We start from the raw sequence: 19,824 nt of genomic DNA, 5'->3' as shown, positions 1-19,824 counted from the left end.
CATATACATTGTAAATTTCTTGTACAAGTATTGTCAAATATTTGGACACGTAACGTTGAATTAGAATCGCTTGCCTAATATCGCTTTCGGATGACTATTTGCACAGATATCCTGCATACCGTCAATTCCACCAGATACATAAAGAATGTTGATGAGAATATGTAGCCATGATGTCTTCAAGCTACCCTATAGTCCTGAATGGAAGAAGATGCAGATAATCCCTTTCAAATCCATTCAAATGGAAATGAAGTTACAGGATAATTAAGAGACCTTGTCCTCTGTGTGTTTTTCGAACTAATTCCTTGCAGCCTGGACAAATTATATGGTGCATAATTGGAAGACTTCTGAGAACAGATGCCGCATGGTAGTGGGCACTTGTTGCTGCTGTCCAAAAAACAAGTTGCTGGTTCGAATCCCAACATGGGCAGTACTTATTTTGGGAATGTCTTTAGGTGATATGCATTATATCACTCAGTATGAGATCACCATCTTTCTTCTGGAGGTTTGTATTCACTTGACAAATTTCCATATTTGATTTCTTGAGTTTCAGAGTTATCCAGCTCTTTCAGAGTTAGTCTGCTCACGGTAATAATGTACTATAGGGTAGCAACCTTTCATGAATAGAAATAGAGAGAGAGAGAGAGAGAGAGAGAGAGAGGACATGTAATCTTCATTAAATATTTTCCAGTTTTACATAAAAGTTTCATTACCTTAATCAACGCTCGTGAATAAAACTACGCTTCGGCACAGAATGAGTCAGTATTTTATGAAGTAGAAATAGAACACAAGAGCACATACGATTTACCTACAAAGTACACATACCGGCCACTGAATTAGAAACTTTTATTTTACGTACAGGCATGCGACTTCCAGTATAGATCCTCTTCAGTTCCCTGAGCATAGTTCGGTGAGTCGGGAATAGCCTTCATTAAATGCGTCGGTCATTTGCTACACACATGAAGTTTTATTTGTCCGTACAAACCTTCTCAGACTACGACGATCTCTTTCTTGACAGACTGTCTTACGATCACAGTTACGCCTCTTAAAATGTGGATTATTTTTCCACTGATCAAACTCTCCGGATATCATACCTTTTAAAAAAGGAGTCAGATCTGTTGTTTTCAAAATCGTGGCTCCAGTCAGACGGGCACCCACAAAAAAGCCCCTTTAAATAACAGTACTGATCACTCGGTACATTTAGTTGATACCTGAAATTTGACACCATTTCTTTTTCACTGTAGCCTTAATTGCAAAAAACTCAGTGGAATATGTTATTCTCGTTCTAATCCAAATTCCTTTCAATCCTAAAGGATGGCCTATATATCTCATATCAGGAAATCCAAGTCAAAAAGGAGGAGTATCAGAACCAAATAAAACTTCATTCTTTTCTATTTTTCTTTCAATACTGGTAAGTTGATTGGTTGTTTACATTCCACTAAAGTAATTACTAAAGTTATACGGTGAATGTATTATATGTTATCCGATTGTGTTCTTTCATTTGTTTTATGGAATGAAAAGCCAAACTTTCCAAGAATCTTGATTGCTGCAATATACTACGCGATAGGCAAACAAGAACACGACAAACAACCAGTGTTCATCTTGTATTCATAATTCTAACTAGTATTTATTGCATGTACAATTCGGTGTTCTACCATTGATTTTTCAAGTGCAGTAGCGCACCCAAACGGTGGGAGGCAAGGAGCCCGCGGCACTCCAAAGAAAAAGGAAAAAAACACTAGAAAATTTTCCAAAAATGAAATTCATGTTTTTATTTATGTTGTGTCGTGTCTTCTTTTTTTCTATACTACTTATGAATTAGCGGTCACATAAGGTGGAAATTATCTATAGCTCTCGGGAATCACGGCCGCTGTGAACACAAGGCGAACAAAGTAGTGCTTGGGCGGGCCAGAGGAGATCACGGGTATCATGCATTAGCGATCATTACAGATGCTCAGTCATAGGTCGTATGCGATGCGTAGTGTGTATTCTCAAATCGTCTACTACTCAAATCGCCACCTCCCAAGAATAAATCCTAAGTGCGCCACTGGCTGTTTGCGAGTTTTTAAAAAAAATTGACAGGAGTGAAAAATCTGAAAAATCGACCGATTGAAATCATCCAAAGAATGGTTAAGAAAAATTTCCTATAAGTGGTGACTGGAATAGAATCTTTTATAGATTCAATATCACGGAAGTTACTATGAGAGCGTACAGGTGTAAAAGAAGTAACAAGCACACCAAAAGAGAAAAAAAGAAAAGTGAAAAACGGTGCAGATATAAAATAAGAAAGACATAAGGAAGCAGTATGTAAAGATTGGATTAAAGAATTAGTTTCTTATTGTGTGTGTGTGTGTGTAAAGGAGAATCTTGCGAGAAGCGTAAAATCGTGCTAGTCATGCATTCATGCACTCTTGCACCTAGGTAAAGGTTAAAATTTAAGTATAATAGCAGAGATAATTTTAATAAACTATGTAAATAAATAAACTTAGCAAGGATTTAACCAAATCTGCATTTTTGTACCAGAAGTATTGCGAAAAAAAGTCATATGATAATAGTTAGTAATCATATGTCTCCATTCTCCTCGTGAATTTTGATTGTGCCACCTGGGATTGTGGGAGGGGGATGCGTTTCTCATCACTATATATACGTACTTTGGGACATACTGCTTACCGATCTGGTAAGGTCTCTCTAAAAATTGCTCACGTGGAGAATGGAGGCCGCACTGTTTAAAAATTAGCCCCAGTAAAATTTATCATATAGAATTAAATAAAATGCAACCTTTCCATTATTACTATCACAACACTTACATACCTCCTGAGGATGCATGTCAGAAATTTGATGATGATGATAATAATCAGATAAAGGAAGGCAGTGGAGAGTAAAAGACTCAAGGATAAATTGATTGACATCCCCAAGCATTTATTCATTCATCGAGTGTATTCAAGTTCTCTTCAAAGCTACAGCATCTGCTCTACTCCTGGTAATTCTCCCCAACTTTGCATTAATGAGTCTTTGAACTCCTTGGAGGTGTCACATGATAATAATAATAATAATCATCTGCAAACAACTGCATATCACCATTCAGATCTCTCCCAATATCATTTATATACAAATTAAATAGCAATGGACCCAAAACAGACTCTTGGAGTATACCACAAATAACTTTCCTCTTCAGGGATATCGCTACTCCATAGACAACTCGCTCATACCGATCAGACAGCCAGTTTCCAATCCAGCGAACTAATATACTGTTTAGTCCCATCTGTTCCAATATAATTACCAGCTTGTCATGTGACAATTTATCAAAGGCCTTTGCAAAATATAAATATACCACTGTGTGTGTGTGTGTGTGTGCATCACTCTGATTCAATGCATTTGTAACTTTATTATAATAGGTAAGCAGATTGCTGAAACACGACCTTCCTTTAACAAAAAACCCATGCTGGTCACCAAAGAGCATTGTGAGAAGGCAACTGACGAAGTCTGAAAGAGGTGTTGTGATAGGATGCATGATTTGCAGGCCTGTCTGTTCGGGAAATTGTTGACAAACTGGGCTATCCCAGGTGAGGTCAACAATCAGTGATACTATACTGAGATGGAAGCAAAGGAAGTCATTTGCAAGCCACGCACAGGTACCACTCACCCAATGTGACCACAATGTGCTAAGAAGGGCAATATGTAACAGCTGCCATTCGTCGACTGACGCGTTAAATGCGAAGTTCTGAGCATCGAATGGAACACGAATCTGCACAAAAAACATTCAGAACCGAGACTTACAACGTGGGTTTCCGTGGTAGAACCGCAATATGCAAGCCCAACGTTAACCGAACCAATATCCCTGTCGTCTTTAGTGCCTAATAGCGCGAACAGTGGGAAATGGAAGCTTGGAAAGTGGTGTTATGGAGCAAAGAATTATGCTATACCCTCTACCGATGGCGCATGGTGGATGACTGGTGAACGTCTCTTACCAGAGTACATCACACTAACTATGAAATTCAGAGGTGGTGGAGTGATGGTGTTGTCCTGCTTTTCCTGGTTTGTTAACCCATTTCTGAATCTAGATCCTAACTAACTTCTATAACACTTTAACCACAACTACAGACACACACACACACACACTGTCTAGAATTCAAAGCACCTAGTATTATCACCTCCCTTATGAACTGGAATAATTTTGCCCTCTTTCCATTCCTTTGCAACTTATCCCAGTGCAAGACTCATGTTAAAAAGATATGTAAAAGCTGTTGTTAACTCCCGGGAATGTTCCCTCAAAACATGTGGTTATATAGTATCAAGTCATGCAGCCTTATTTGCATCAAGCTTATTGATTTCCTCATATAGCTCCTCCTCACTTACTAATAGTTCTTTCTCGTCCTTCTTTCCCACTGCATTCAAGTTTTCTGCATGATGTCGCATTCACAAGAATGAAATACCTTTATAAATTACTCATTAAATACCTCAACTATATCCTCTGCAGTGGATATCATTCCTCCGTTTTCACTAATCAATCCCATCCTATTCTTGGAGTATACCTACCATACCATCATCATTATTTCTTCTAATAGCAACATTTCGAAAACATTCTTTAGGATTTTTTGTTGGCCACATTAGCTAACTGCTGCTCATACTGCACTTTTGCTACCCTTCCCAAGCGGGTCACCTTCCTCGCCTGTTCTTTATACATCTCTTGCAACTGATTATTATAACTACTCATCTTGTGCTTCTTCCATAATACCTTGTTCTTCTTCTTCCAGATTGCATACCTTATCTCTTGATTCATTTTCACACCTGGTCTATTTGCCCTCTTAATCTTTGGAATACATTCTGATATTACCTCCACCAAATAGGGCCCAAGCAGCATTGATATCTTTTCCATCTAGTTCTTTCCAGTTTATTGCTGCAAGCTGTTTCCTGAGCTTTTTCATAATTACCAGTCTTGTATAATTTCACATATATCCCTGTCTAACAGATGTCCTCAGACGGGTAACCCTGCAAGTGATCCTCTCATGGTCACTTTCACCAATTATGGGAGATTTTACACCTTTTTTATATGATCATCTGATGAGATGATCAAATCCAATCCCCTTGATTCTCGTGTAACCTCTGTTATGCATTGCCTAAAGTAACTGTCTCTTAAAACCTTAAGAGACAGTTACTTCAAAAATTATTTTTCTTTGTCCTCAGATGCAGTCTTTATTATCATAATAAAAGTCACCCATAATCATCACTCGTTTCTTGCTAGCCAGACTAATTTGTCTATACAATGAGTAGGATACTCATTATTCATATTACAAGGTCTATATCAATACCAAACTAAATATTTCATCCTGTTCACCTCAATTTTACACTATTCTACTTGAAAACCATGGCCAATATTTGCACCTTGCAAATCCACCTTAGATGGGCACAACGCATCTGTGCTCATCTAAGTTAACAGTACTCATCCTCCCTTTCTTCCCTGTCTGTCTTCACGAAAAAAATCATATCCATTCATATCTATTCCTATCAGGATGTCATCCTCATCTAACCATGTACCTCTTATATTAACAGTCTTGAGGAGAACTCAATTAATGCAACAATTTCGTTTCCCTTTATTTCGAATACCTCTGCCATTAGTAAACAAACGTAAGAAATCATTTCTGGTTCTACAAGTCCTACGAACATCACTTCTCCGATGTCTCTTCAGTACCTTCCCAAGTCCCTTCCTCTATATTACCACCAATTCTATAACTTTCCTCACACCCAAACTCTCCCCCCCTCCCATCCCAGGTCATCAATATGACCTGGGATGGGAGGGGGGGAGAGTTTGGGTGTGAGTGGGATCTTTTTTCCCACTCACACATTCACCTCTGAATCCAGCATCCACATGTTTCATAAAGTTTCTCCCTGTCCACCCTGGCTCTCCACGTTTCCCTGTTTGTGTTGTGCTTCCACTCTCTCATTTACTACATTTTCAAGTCTCCTTACCGTGCTTTTATACTCTTTCATATCACCTTGCACCACCTCAGATCTGTTCATTACATCATTACCTCTCCTGCCAGCAACAATTCTCTCCAGCCGACTCACATCAAAACCATTTAAATGCAGCCCACCTTCTTTATACAGTTCCATCTGTCCCTCAAATTCATCCAACACATTTACAAAATGCACTCCTTTCTCCTCACATAACTGTGGGGAGAAAGGATTGCATTTCATCACTCCATCACCTCAATTCATCACTATCGTCCCTTGGCAACACGCTGACTACCTTTCATACAACACTGTTATCATTTTCTCACCTTAATAACCTCCTAATATCCAATGTGACTTTTTCCTTGTTCCCATCCAAATCACTCGTCCCTACTACAACCACCATCTCTTTTGTTTTCTTATTCCCTTTATGTCCAACGCTTCAATCACTTTTCTCATTCTACCACCAGGAAAACATACCTTATGCACCTTCTCATTCGCCACACCTCTAGTAATTGAATCTCCATAGAGAGTCACTCTCGAATCATTCGTTACATCTTTCGTATGGCTATCTTTCCTTTCATTCTTTTCCCTCTTATATCCGTAATATCCGTAATTCTTTTCATTTCACTTCGCATGCACTTCGTCTCTTGATAATCATCTTCATCAACTCTGCTTTCATGTTCAGATCCATTATATGATAACACGAAGATTCAAGTGTTTGATATTTTCGTGCAGTTTCATATTATGCTTTTGGTTACTTTTGATTGTGCAGCATCTGCAATATACTTCACACTGATATTGTGACAAGAATATCGAAGGATAATTAATAGACACGTATTTTCTCCTGAGCGACATTCTGACCTTGCAGAGGAAGCTGTGTTCATGTATTTTATGAATGCTTGGCGGAACAGCAGTAGGCATGGATATATCCCAAGGCTTCATCATTATGGAACTACTACTACTGTCTTGATGTGAAAGACTGGCAACAGGCGAAACCGCAGTTCCAGGTAATAAGAGCGAGACACCAGGTTCAATATCTTTTATGATACTTTGTGCAACCTGACAAGAAGTAGATGATAATTAAGGTGATAGAGAACAAGGAACTAATATTTGGCTATCTCTACTTGACCCTGATTCTATGTTATTTAGGCGAGTTTCGATTAATTTAACAGCATTAAGAATAGGCGTCGTATTCGTTACTAGATCTTGGGACAAATTGTCAAAAGATATTGCCACCGCCTGTGAGTTCTTCATTTCTATTATTGCTTCTTCACTCTGTTGCGATCCTTCTACCAACACTGAACTCTGCACAGATGGAAGGAAGTTCTGAGCTGGACTAGGATATATATTTGAATGAGAAACAGAAACCTCACTTAGTGGATAGTCAGTTCCTGACAGCTCTGACATTCCTTCATTTGTGAACGACTTTATTGTATGTTAGTATCTTCTGGTATGTATCTGATTCATTTATGATTGATGATACATTAGTCTTAATGCTATTACTTCTAGAACCACGAAGATATCTACTCCAAGGTCTTCCTCTTTTCCTCTTAATTAACGGTGGCAATTCTGCACTGTGTAAAGGGAGGAAGATGCCGGCAGATCTTTGTGTCTACGTCAGTGTTACTTTTTCCATAATAAGTTCAGTTTACAGCTAAATTTTAAATACTTTTATTATTATTAGTAGTAGTAGTATTAGTAGTAGTAGGATAATTAAATTTAACTTTATGTAAAATTTTATTATTGATGTGATTTGAAGTGTATTTATGCAATGAAGAATACTGCCCTCTTGTGGGGATTTGTGTATTGCCCTTGATTTAATTTTTTCTCATTATTTGTATTAGAATTAAATATGCTTAAGTGGTAATCAATTAGAGATGCTCACTATACGAATGTATTTTTTTATAACTAATGATATTAAATACATGTACTGTTTTTAAATATTTACCTTTGTTTACAGATGCTACTTTGTGACGTCACACAATGAGATTGAGCAACCACCTTAAAATGGCATAGATGTTGTATGTCTGTGTATGCGTTCTCTTGTGTTTGCTTGTTTAATTTGTTCGAACCGGTGCTTGTGTTCAGTGTTATCATAACTGTGGGCGTTGTTCAGATTTTTCGGATGCAGGAAAAATGGATCTCTATGATGATGAGTTAGAAGAAGATGCCTCGCGCATTATGAAAGATTTAAATCTATTTGAAGTGCCATCCCGAGAATATTTATTAACAACTTCTACAACTCCAAAGCGTTCAGAAACATCGGCTGGAGAGGATTTTGAAAAAAAGAGGGAGCTCTACGCAAACTTAAATTTAAATAGTAAGAATTACTGTTTAGGTAAGTCTGCTCCTACGGAGTGTAGTTATGGAAAATTACTTTCGAGTGCGACGAATCAAGCCCAAGTTGTTGCTAATATTAAAAATAACAATACTAATACACAACAGAAAAGTTGTTCCCCTCTTCGGAATGATTATCCTCCGACTAGTTTTTTGGCTGGAAGGCGGAATGAAAGTGTCATCAATAGAAAACTAAATGCCAATGCAGTAAGCTCGAAGACCTCGGATAATAAACCTGTCGGAGCGATCGAAAGCTTTCTAGTGCCAACTGGCATGAAGCCTAAGGAGCCTCCGGTATATGCCAAAATTGACCGAGCCAGTGTTATAGCAGCTTCGCGTTTTGCTACCCCTAAACAACCTGTTTCTGGAGTAATTCATGGAATTCCAGTTAGTGCTGGACAAACTAATGGTATGAATTCTAACAATATTAATAATGTAGGCTATTTACCAGCAGTTCGTGCTACACCGACAGTGGTTGCATCTTCTCAAATGGATGATAATGCGCTGTCACGTTTATCTATTGGTGCTAATAAGAGTATTCCACTTTCTTCTACACATTTAGTTCATAGGACAGGTGGTAGTGGTCATGATTCTACTCATTCTAGCCCACGGAGTAGTCTCAGTAGTTCAAGTAGGGAGTCTCAACATTCTAATTCACCTAGAGCTAGTGTAACAGGTCCAATATATGAAAACCTCCAGAGCATTCAGGCTGGAAGAATAAGTTCGATAACTGAACATCAAGTAAATAACATTCATTCCCCATCACATGTTACTTTGGAACTTCAGCAGAGTCCTAGATCCTCCATTAGCTCACAAGATTCAAAGCATTCAAGTCCAGGATCGAGCCTAGCAAATGTTCCAAAATCAGTTAGTGCCTTAGCTGATCTTCCACCTCCCTATCCACATCAAAGTACAGAGTACCCAATTTATGCAAATATTCAAGATTTGCAACATAAGTTACATATAGGAAACACTATTGCCTTGGGTGTTGGTGCAAACATTAATTCTTTAACTGTTGACAAACCTGTACACAATTTAGAAAAAACAAACATAGTTTCATCTACTCCTCATCCAGTGTCATATGCTACATCTCTTAAAACAGCTTCTGCACTAACAAAACCAGCAGTGCCTCATTTGCAGACAACTGGAGTTCCCACTCGAGTTCTCAACAGTAATGCAGTTCCTCTTTGTGCTGGTTATAGTTGTCAAGTAGTTGGCTCAGCTAATACATATAAAATTTCAAGTGGCACAATACCTTATGAAAGTACCCATCCAGTACAAACACTGACATCAGCTTCCCCAAGAATTTATCATCCTGCAGCCACAGTCACAACTAGTCATCAGATGTTACCTGGATCGTGCCCACCATATACAACAGCATATCATCCCCAAGCAGCTAATTCCAATACTTATTCTTTAGCAAGAGGACAACAAATTCATCCCCAACTGCCAAATATTACTGTATCTAGTTCTGTACTGACAGGAACAAATGAAATGCCCCCACATTTTCCTGTAACCACTTCACATTCCTTACATTTAAGAGGTTCTCAACACTTGCCACAGCCTGTTCATTCTCAGGTATTAACATCGAATAACAACATTAGAGTTAAGCCTTTGGGGAACTGTTCCCCACCACCTCCTTATCCAGGCCTAGGATATAAACCAAATACGTTGAACAGCAAGACTTTGTTGCCATACAATGTTACACCACCAAGACCTAAAGGTCCAACAGAGGCTGAAAAGAAAGTTGAAGCACTTACAAAACAGATAGAAGATGATTTAGAATCTAATCCTGAAGGGGAATTTTTTGGTAAGTCTAAAACTTAAATTTATTATATGAAAACGAATTCAATTTAATCAGTCCTATTATAACTGATGTCAAAATATGAATTTTTCTAGTGTATGCTAATATATCACTGAGCAAATATTCCATTCCTTTTCTTCATCAAGGAATTAATTCAAATAGTATTTTAATTTTAAATTTCATCATGTATCTTACATGAAATAACTAGATACCACATGATTTAATTTTACCTGATTTTAATTCAACTTAATGTGTACAATTCAAGGAAACTTTGAATAGTTTTAATTTTTATTAAAGTCAAGTAAATAGAAATACCGCTTTATATATGAAAAACGAAATTAATTTTTCACTACACTAATAGTGCAATAAACCTTGGCTGTATGACTGCAACTTTGGGATCATGGTCTTGCAATTTTTTTCGACATTAAGCTTTCATTTTGTTTATTAATATCATAAACACCTGTAATGTTACCAAGGGTCAGTTATGCACATATGTGGTCTGAGCATACCACAACTGGTTTTCATCATGAACTCCATCTAACTTTAGTGCTTATCGCCAAGCTCGAAGCAGTTGCAAGAAAATTATCAGTGCATCTTTAAAATTATTAAAAAGCTGGAAACTTTCATCTCGTCCAAATGATAGTTAAGCCTTTTGGTCTTTTGTCAATGCAGTTGGTTATAATTTTTCCCAACTCTTCTCCCACCCCATCTCCAGATAGTTCTATTGTCATCACCCAGAGAAAAAGCCCATCTCTTGGCTTCATACTTCTCCTCCAATGTATACATTAACTGATCCTGGTAAGTTCTCCAACCTTTCCAAATGCTCCGTACTCAATGTCTCCTCTGTCCAGGGCTGGATTTAGACTTGCTGAGGTCCTAAGCTATACAAAACCCAGAAGCCCCTTACTGTTTTAAATTACATCAGCTGGTCTTTTTGTTTTTTTATTTGAGGCCCCGGAAGATTGCGAGGCCCTAAGCTGTAGCTTTTTTAGCTTATATGTAAATCCGGCACTGCCTCTGCCCTTTTTTTTTGTTAAAAGGATAGAGAGATCAGAAGAATATCATCCAAATTAGAAATTAGACAGTTACTTGGTCCTGGTGGCAGTCCTCCAGTTATCCTGAAAGTTTGCTCTCTAGAATTGCCTCCTGTCAACTCTAGGAAATTGAATTGACATATCACTACCATCAAGCTATTAACCAATCTCTTTCTCACCTCACTTCTCTCTGAAATAATGGAAGAAAAACTATCAATACCCAATTCTTATGTTCCCTTAAAGGCATCCAATTAATAAATCATTGTCAGGACTCTGAACAAACACCATGGAAAAATTCAGCAAGTGGTTGCACTCGTTCTCAGTATCTTCAAAGCTTTTGGCTGATTTCGACATAAAGACCTATTAAGTAAGGTCCCATCATTTGGTCTATCCTATAATTTCTGCAGTTGGGTTGCCAGCTTTTTTTTAAATTTTTTTATTGGCTGCAATGACATGTGATGGTAGATGGTTCCTTATCTTCTAACTATGCAATTAATGCTGTCGATTCCACAATGTTCTGTTTTCTCATCTGCTCCTCTTCCTACTATAGGTCAATGACCTACTCCAGTTGAATTCCAAACCGATACACAATTTTGCCTGACAACACATTGCTTTCCTTCCTTTCGTGTGGTGTAGGAAAATTTATTTTCCTACACCACATACACAATGTTCATATTAATCCTTCATATATACATGAAGGAAATAAAGGGAAAACTAAATATTGCATGTTATCCCTTATTTCAAATAATTTTTTCATAACGGCAATAAGATGGTAGTTATTAACAATTATATCTGCATGAGTTAAAGGTAACAGCCATGAATAATAGCAGACAGACTGTATTTTGTTCTGCACTAGTTAGCATACAAGTAAACTACTTATCTTCTTGATTCTAGATGCCTTAAATCTTGGCTTGCTTTGTAGCAGAAGTATTGGTTTCAAAAATGTACTTGGAGAAAATTTATTCTTAAATTTACTTTCAAAATTAATTTCTTTAAAAAAAATTAAATTTCTTAAGCATTTTAATTACAATGAACACAAAGATACATGTTGTACCGCATTATTATTGGAAAGTTATGAGTGATAAATTTGCAGTAGCACTTGACTTTTATTATCCAGGGACCTCCATAGAATGAGAAATAGGACATTTTCAGATGTGTGTTTTAGAGATCACTAAGTCTGTTGTATATTACTCCTTAAACTCATTGTCTGCACTCTCACTATCCTCTCAGACAATGCATTCCACTATTTCTTACTCCCTTATTTACCACTCTGGCAGCACTTTCAGGGTTGCCTCCCTTTAATGTAGCAGGAGTTTCACTGGTTTTTAAATAAAAAATATTTTTCATGTACTATCCTTGGAGTTGGCACTTTTGGTAAATATTATAAACAAAATATCTTAAAAGTAAAAAATATGTTGAGATAAGGATAAAGAAAAATTGTGATTAAACAAAGAAAGCAAAGTTATTTTTGATAATGGAGAACACCCTCTCCCCCCCCCTTTTTTTTTTAATTTATCTAACTAAGTTATAGAGATGCTAAATAAATGGGATGATTTATGTTAAATGAGGATTATTAATTTGACATACCTGTGTGCATTTTTTCTGTGGATAAGAATAATAGTATTTGGACTAGGACTTGTTCAGGCTGATATAGTATGTAATTAGGAGGTGTTTAAGATGAAGAATCAATAATTTGAGTGTAGAGATGCTTATCGGATAACCAAAAAACATGAATAAACTAGTAACAACAACAACAAATTTTAAAACTGAAATTAAAGAACAGAAAGGAACATAAAACTGTCATGTACATGGCAAGCTAGCAGCATGATGGTATACTGGCCACTTTGTTTTTAAATGGCATCATATGTAGAACAAACTAACTGTGCACTTGTCACATAATTTAATGAAATGAAGTATTGAGAAGAGTTGAGTTGAGAGTATTTGGGAGTTTGACTAGTTCAAGAGTGTTGGAATTGGAACATTTGGTTGGTTTGAGAGTCATATGAGTAAGTTATGGCACATTGGGTGGATTTTATTGCTAGTGCTTCAGAGCAATGTAATTTGGTTTAATTTTCTTGGAAATTGATAATAGTGACTTCAATTTCAAAGGCATGTTTGGGTTGTATTGTATGTAGTGATATTGTTATCATTCCTCCATGAAATCTAATAACTCATTGCAGATGCAATATTCTCAAAAGCTCATCTTCTATCACTGATTTAAATCCAGAAATCACCTGTCTAAAAGAGCTGTTCTTGACAGTATCCCCAGCAGTAACAGATTACACTCAACCCCAAATCATCTACCTTCTTTGCAAAAAAACATATCAAACTCCTATATAGTCTTAAAATTCTCATATCAAAATTATGAATCTATAAAATACATCTTTAAATATTCAGATTACAAAATTGTCTTCAGTATCCTCAACAAACTACAAAATTTACTAAAACACAGAACCACAGTAGCCCAGATAGACATGTTATTATGGTATAATAACATGTCTATCTTGTTTATAATTTTAACTGCCAGTCAGTATGCTATATGTTATATTGAACCTGCCATTTGCTATATAAAGTTGCACCTAATTGGACATTTATTGATATTGCAATACCAGACTACTGACTTTCCAATGAGCTAAAAACACACTAGCAACAACAAAAATCACACTGCTGAGATATCCTAACGATAATCCAAACACATTCGTGAAATTGAGAAGATCACTGTTGCAAGTTCACAGTTATCTGTTAAAGTATTACAGATGTTTAAATTAGATTTCCAAGAAAATAAAACCAAATTACTTTGCCTGAATCACTAGCGAAAAAACACCATGCCATAAACAAAGATCCCATCAGTGGCGCACACAGGAGGGGGGGGGGTCTTAAAAAAAATGCTAGTACTCATTCTTTTTCTAGCAAGAAAAATTAAATTAAATAGGATAAAAAAAATTATTACTGATATTGTTAAGTTATGCTATGTTAATGATTTTGAAATAAGTTAACCACTCAGCCAGCCAGACTGGCCAAGTGGTTAGCATATCCGCTCTCCAGCCAAAAGGCTGCAGGTTCGAATCCCGCCATGGGCATGGGTGTTTGTGATTGTCTTTGGAAACATTAGTGGTGACAGATGGCGTTGGTTTAGTTGCGGTCAGTTGGTGGATTGAGTGGCAGAGACAGAGTGGCTGAAACAGCAGGTTGCCCTCCCTCGATGAGTCTTTGGACTCCCTGGAGGTGTCTAATAATAATAAAAAAAAGTTAAGTATATAAGTTGAAAAACAAAACAAAACTGAATATTACAAATATTTTAATATACTGCATGTCAGTTACTTGTTCTACAGCCAATGTTTTAAAACAAAACAGCCAGTTCACCATCATGCTGCTGGCTTGCCATGTACATAACAGATTTTATGTTCCTTTTTGTTCTTTATTTTCAGCTCTTTTAAATTCTTAGTTTGTTTTTAATCAATTTTTGGTTATTTGATAAGTATCTCTATGCTTAAATTATCAGTTCTTCATCTTCAACACCTGATTACATGCCATTTCAGCCTGATCAGGTCCAAGTACCGTAACATTCTTGCCTTCAAAAAACGTACAGATACAGCAAATTAAAAATCCTTATTTAATATAATTCATTTAAAAATGGAGACGTAAGTGGAAGATGTCATAATGTTTATCTCTAATATAATGAATATAATACACACTTTTGTGTAAGTGACTTCTGTCCTTAAATAGTATTATAACTTCTTTAATATACTCCCATTCATTTAGATCTCTCTAACCAAAAATAGATGCTTTCTTTGTTTAATATTGGGTATAGGTGCATCATGATTTTCAGGATATAAAGTATTAAATTCAGTGAGTATCTTTTTAGGAAATGTAATAACAGTAACCTTTATAAATAAGTAACCTAAATAATTTTTATGAAAATTTGTTTATATCCTTCAACTAGCAGATTTCAGTTTATTCATAAATTTAAATTGTATAATTCAAGGAAGACAGGTTTATGCAATTTTTATATTACACAATATACATTAAATATGGATTATACAATAAGCATCATCAAATTCCTGACATGTGTCCTTGAGGAGGGGTGCATAAGATATTATGATAGTGTTATATTGTTACTAACTTATGATTGACAATTTTCCTCTAAATTAATGTTATTTGTCGAGACTCCAATGTTATTAGATCTTATATTTCTGTCTTGTAAGACACTTTTTTTTACTGCTTCAATCCCTAGATATTGGTCTCTTCCATAGAGTCTTATTTTCTTGCTGACCTGGGAAAGAAGACTTGTTTTGCTAATCTTTCCTTTCCGATTCTGTTTAAATGACTAAACCACCTGAGATTAGTTCTGCTAACATATTTCTGAATGCTAACAATATCAAGTTCTTTCCTAATATTCTCAATTTTAATATGGTACTCAAATCAAAGTTGAGCAGCTTTCAGATGTAAACTGTGAACTAAAGGAGTTCAAGAACTTATCTTAGAAGATTACACTATTCTTTTCAATATGAAATTCAATTTTATCCCTCTCAAAAGTAAATGGTGACCACTTCCAATTTCAAATGCCCTGTATATGAGGGGTGTTCCAAAAAAGACCAAAGTTTTTAAATATAGCTTGCCAACCTTCACAGAGAGTGTGCTGTGGCTGCTGAATGCACCTAATAGCAGATTTTTACAACAAACTGCCACTTGCTCTTTTCTGCTATGAGCATTAGTTGTCAAGTTACATCAACTGAGGTGAGCAAGTGCACAAGCTGTTTGTGCACTTGCTCACTTTGTCACTCGGATTAGTGACAAAGTGACATTGAAAGAGCTTGAAGAACAATGTGTGTGTGAGAAATTTTGCTGAAAACTTGGTAAAACTTTACAGAGACATTTCAGTTGCTTAACCAAGCATACAGGGAAGACTGTATGAACCAAATGCAGTACTATGAGTGGTTTAAACATTTTAAAAAGGGCAGAATGTCGGTTAGTGAAGATCCAGGCTTGGACGACCTTCCACATCAACAGATGCCAACCATGTCGAGAGAGTCCGCACTGTGATTCATGGAAATAGTTGTTTAATCAAATTTTGACTGAAAAACTTCAGATGCGTTGTGTCAGTGCAAAATTCATGCCGTATTTGTTGATTGACAATCAGAAAGAGAACAGTGTTGAAATCAGTCAGGAACTGCTTGCAAATGCAAATGGTAATGCAAACTTCTTGAGAACATCATAACAGGAGATCAAATGTAGGTTTATGCTTATGATGTTGAAACCAAGATGCAATTGTCACAGTAGGTGGGGAAAGGGTCTCCTTGACCAAAAAAAAAAAAAAAAAAAGCACGGATGAATCGGTCAAAGATCAAGATGTGTTTTTTGATTGGAAAGGGATTGTCCATTATGAATTTGAACCATGTGGTCAGGTGGTAAACAAAGAGTTGTACCAGGAAGTTTTAGCATGTTTGAGGGATGCTGTGCGCAGAAGAGGCCTGAATTGCGGGAAAACCAGACTTGGATGTTTGCACCACAACAATGTGCTGGCTCACACGTCGCTCCTTATTTGCAGTTATATTGCAAAACATCAGGCATCCATTGTTACCCATCCATTCTATTCCCCAGACTTAGCCCAGCAGACTTTTTCCTGTTTCCCAAACTTAAAACCACTTTGAAAGGACGTCTTTTCCAAACCATAAAGGAGATTCGTGAAAATGTGATAAGAGAACTGTGCATCACAGGAAGTGCGTTCCAGGAAGCATTTCAACAATGGAAGAAGCGTTAGGAATGGTGTATTGCTAGTAGAGGGGACTAGTTTGAAGGGGGACAGTGCTTAAAATGTTGTAAAATGAGTAATCAAGTCTTTATAGCAAAAGTTTGGTCTTTTTTCGAACACACCTTGTGTTCTTGTCCTGAACAAGTGGGAAAACATCACTGTCAACAATAACATTAGTCAGTGAGACTTTTCTTATATCTTCTTTCCATGTGAATTTGTGAATGTTTTTATGTTTGAATGTGGTGCTAGTAATAACAAGTTCATGTCCTGAACAGAAATCCAGTAGAAATTTTCCCAATACATGTCTGTCTGGTAATAATTTCTTACTCAGCTGTTTAGATCTCCGACAATGATCAACTTTTCCTTTTTTGTTGTATCATCTGCCTTTTGTAATGCTTCAGAAAATTCCTCCACTTCTTCCTTAGTAGAATCTTTTTCGGGACTATAGGCACAAATAAGTCTTATCATCCAGTTTACCATTCTGATATTTGCCCACATCACTTTACTTGATATTGCCTGCCATTCAAGAAAATTATCCTTCTATTTAGTGTTGAATGCCATCACTGCACTTTATTTTCCCTGATCATTATTTCCCAAATATAACATTTTCTCTTTGTTGCTTAGAAAGATCTTGCTTGTTTTTGTCTTCTTTGTTTCAGTCACACCTATTATGTTGATCTGGTACTTCTGCAGTTCTTCTGTTATTTCCATTTCTTTTCCATTGATACTTGTTATGTTGATACTACTAGTCTTGAACTCTGGCAATGTTGAATTGGAATGTGTTCTGGGATTATAAGCAACTGACTTTTCGTTGTTCACCCTGGTTCCCTGATGAAACCAATGGGTGCCTTGATTACCTGGCAGTGCTCCTGCTGGCATGAAATTCTGTCATGTTGTACCATCAATTTGCATGATGATTTAAGCCAATAAGAATACAATTTAGTCAACCAAATTCCCCATTGCCAACCCATCCTTGTTTGTTCAGTATCCAGGTAGATACCTAACAGGGTGCACCACAAGAAGATGAGGAATGGTCATTAGGTTAGAGGCTATGGTCAGTTCTGTGCATTCCTTAAAAGACTTCATAGAGGTCTCCTCCTGATTTAGACCCTTAAGCACCCCTTATTATTACAAACATCCTTGGACTTATTGGAGAAGATCTACTTTGTCTGTATCATCATACATTCATAGCATTCACAACACATTCAGGTAAGGCATTTCATTCATCCACAATATTCCTGAAATAAAACATTCTTTACTCTTTTTTTTCCCCCACTCCCTTACACAACTTCCAAGAGTGACTCTAGTTCCTGTACCTTCCTTCTGTTTCACTATCTGAAAAATCTTCTTCATATTCATGTTGTTAAGTACCTGTTTTTAAAGCTTAGATGTATCATTCATATCATCCCTTTTGTCTTCTGTCTGCCAAGCTGCAGATTAAATGCCTAATTCTATCCCTAGATAACATTTCACAGCAGGGCCATCACCACCAACTAATTAACTAAAGCATTGACTAGGAGCAGCAAGTTTGAAGAGTGGCAAAAAAAACAAGAAAACTGTATCTCCACCATAAAAATGCCATTTTTTTCCCTCATCTTTTCACACCCCTGAAATCATTTTGATCAACCTCCTCTGCACCTTCTCCAAAGTATCTTCATCTTCTTCAAATCCTAATGATCAGATATGAGCATGTTAGTTCAGATGTGGCCAGATCAGAGCCTTTCCTCTGAGTTGTCTCTGTAGCATGTTATATCCTTCTGCATAGTTATCTGTCTACAGATCTCAAAGTTCAAACCCACCCTCATATGTAGCAATTGAACACCTTTTCAACTTATTCAACTTGTCATCTGTAAGCAACTTATCTACCTGAGATATCATTGATTTAAAGGTTCAACTGTGATTGTCCTAATATTGAATCCTGGGGAAACCAACTGTAACTTCTATCTGATATTGTTCTCTTATACACAACCCTTTAATATCTATCAGACACCAATCTACTTCATCTAAATGCATATGTTGCAGATTAACTATCAGCTTATGTAGCAACCTGTCATATGCTTTTGATATACAAAATCCAGAAAAATTAGTACATGCATTTCCCTCATGAATCACTCTTTTTGCTTTTTATAATAAAACAACTAGGTTATTAAAACGAGTGCCTCCTCCATCCCTAACAAATCTGTGCTGACCTTTGCAGATATCACCCTTGTCTGCCCAAGTTCTATATACAAGCTGTTACCAATTTCTTAAACATCTTAGCATCTACAGAAAAACTACAAACCAGTAACTAACTGGTCTGTGGTACCTCCATTCTCTCACAGTCCTTATGCATATAGGGCTATGAGAGAATATTCCTGTTACAGAACTTTCATTAAAGAACCAGTTCAATTTAAAACACATGCCAACCTCATTCAGTCCAACTATTGCTGACATCCAGAATACTTAATATTCTAAACACATCTAATTTACTCACTTCTATTCCTTCAACACTCTTTTTTTCCCCTTTGGAATAAAACCTACTTCACTAGAATGAAATATTCAAAAATATTCATTAAACAGTTCTAGTGTGTTAATTACTTTGGTCTCTTGACCACCTCTTCCATTTAGCAAAACCATTGCCCACAATCATTCCTTTTCTTGCTGGCTACATAAAAGAATTCCTTGGAATTTTCATTTGAATGTAGTGCTGATCTCGTGCTTTTCACCTCTCACTCTGTTCATATTTCTGTAGCCAATTTTTTTGCAATTCCATTTTGATTTCCTTAGTCATCCATTTTATCCCAAATTTTTATTTTTGTTACTTATGGTAGACTTTGCTATTGTTGTCAACAAACATTTCTTAGTATATATTAATAGATATTTGAATGTGAAGTTAATTATTTTGAGTGCTAATTGTAATTTCTTTCAAGTGTGGTAAGGTAATGAGAAGAAAAATGTAAAAATGAGAG

At 36.5% G+C, this 19,824-nt stretch overlaps 1 protein-coding gene across 2 annotated transcripts in view; it reads left to right on the top strand.

The window, feature by feature from the left end:
* The first annotated feature begins 8,037 nt into the window (after positions 1-8,037).
* jub (LIM domain-containing protein jub) overlaps positions 8,038-19,824 on the top strand; it is a 242,515-nt gene continuing 230,728 nt past the window's right edge. For both annotated transcript variants that reach the window (XM_090398070.1, XM_090398071.1), the window contains exon 1: positions 8,038-10,096. In XM_090398070.1, coding sequence (XP_090254196.1) covers positions 8,086-10,096 — 2,011 coding nt within the window. In that variant the 5' untranslated portion in view covers positions 8,038-8,085. The remainder of the gene's footprint in view (positions 10,097-19,824) is intronic.

This window comes from Typopeltis vanoorti, chromosome 9 (genome assembly GCF_054136105.1).
Source record: "Typopeltis vanoorti isolate ZY-2024b chromosome 9, IOZ_Tvanoo_1.0, whole genome shotgun sequence".
NCBI classification, from domain to species: domain Eukaryota; kingdom Metazoa; phylum Arthropoda; class Arachnida; order Uropygi; family Thelyphonidae; genus Typopeltis; species Typopeltis vanoorti.
The sequence above is the reverse complement of the archived record's forward strand: the minus strand, read 5'-3'. Positions and strand labels throughout refer to the sequence as shown.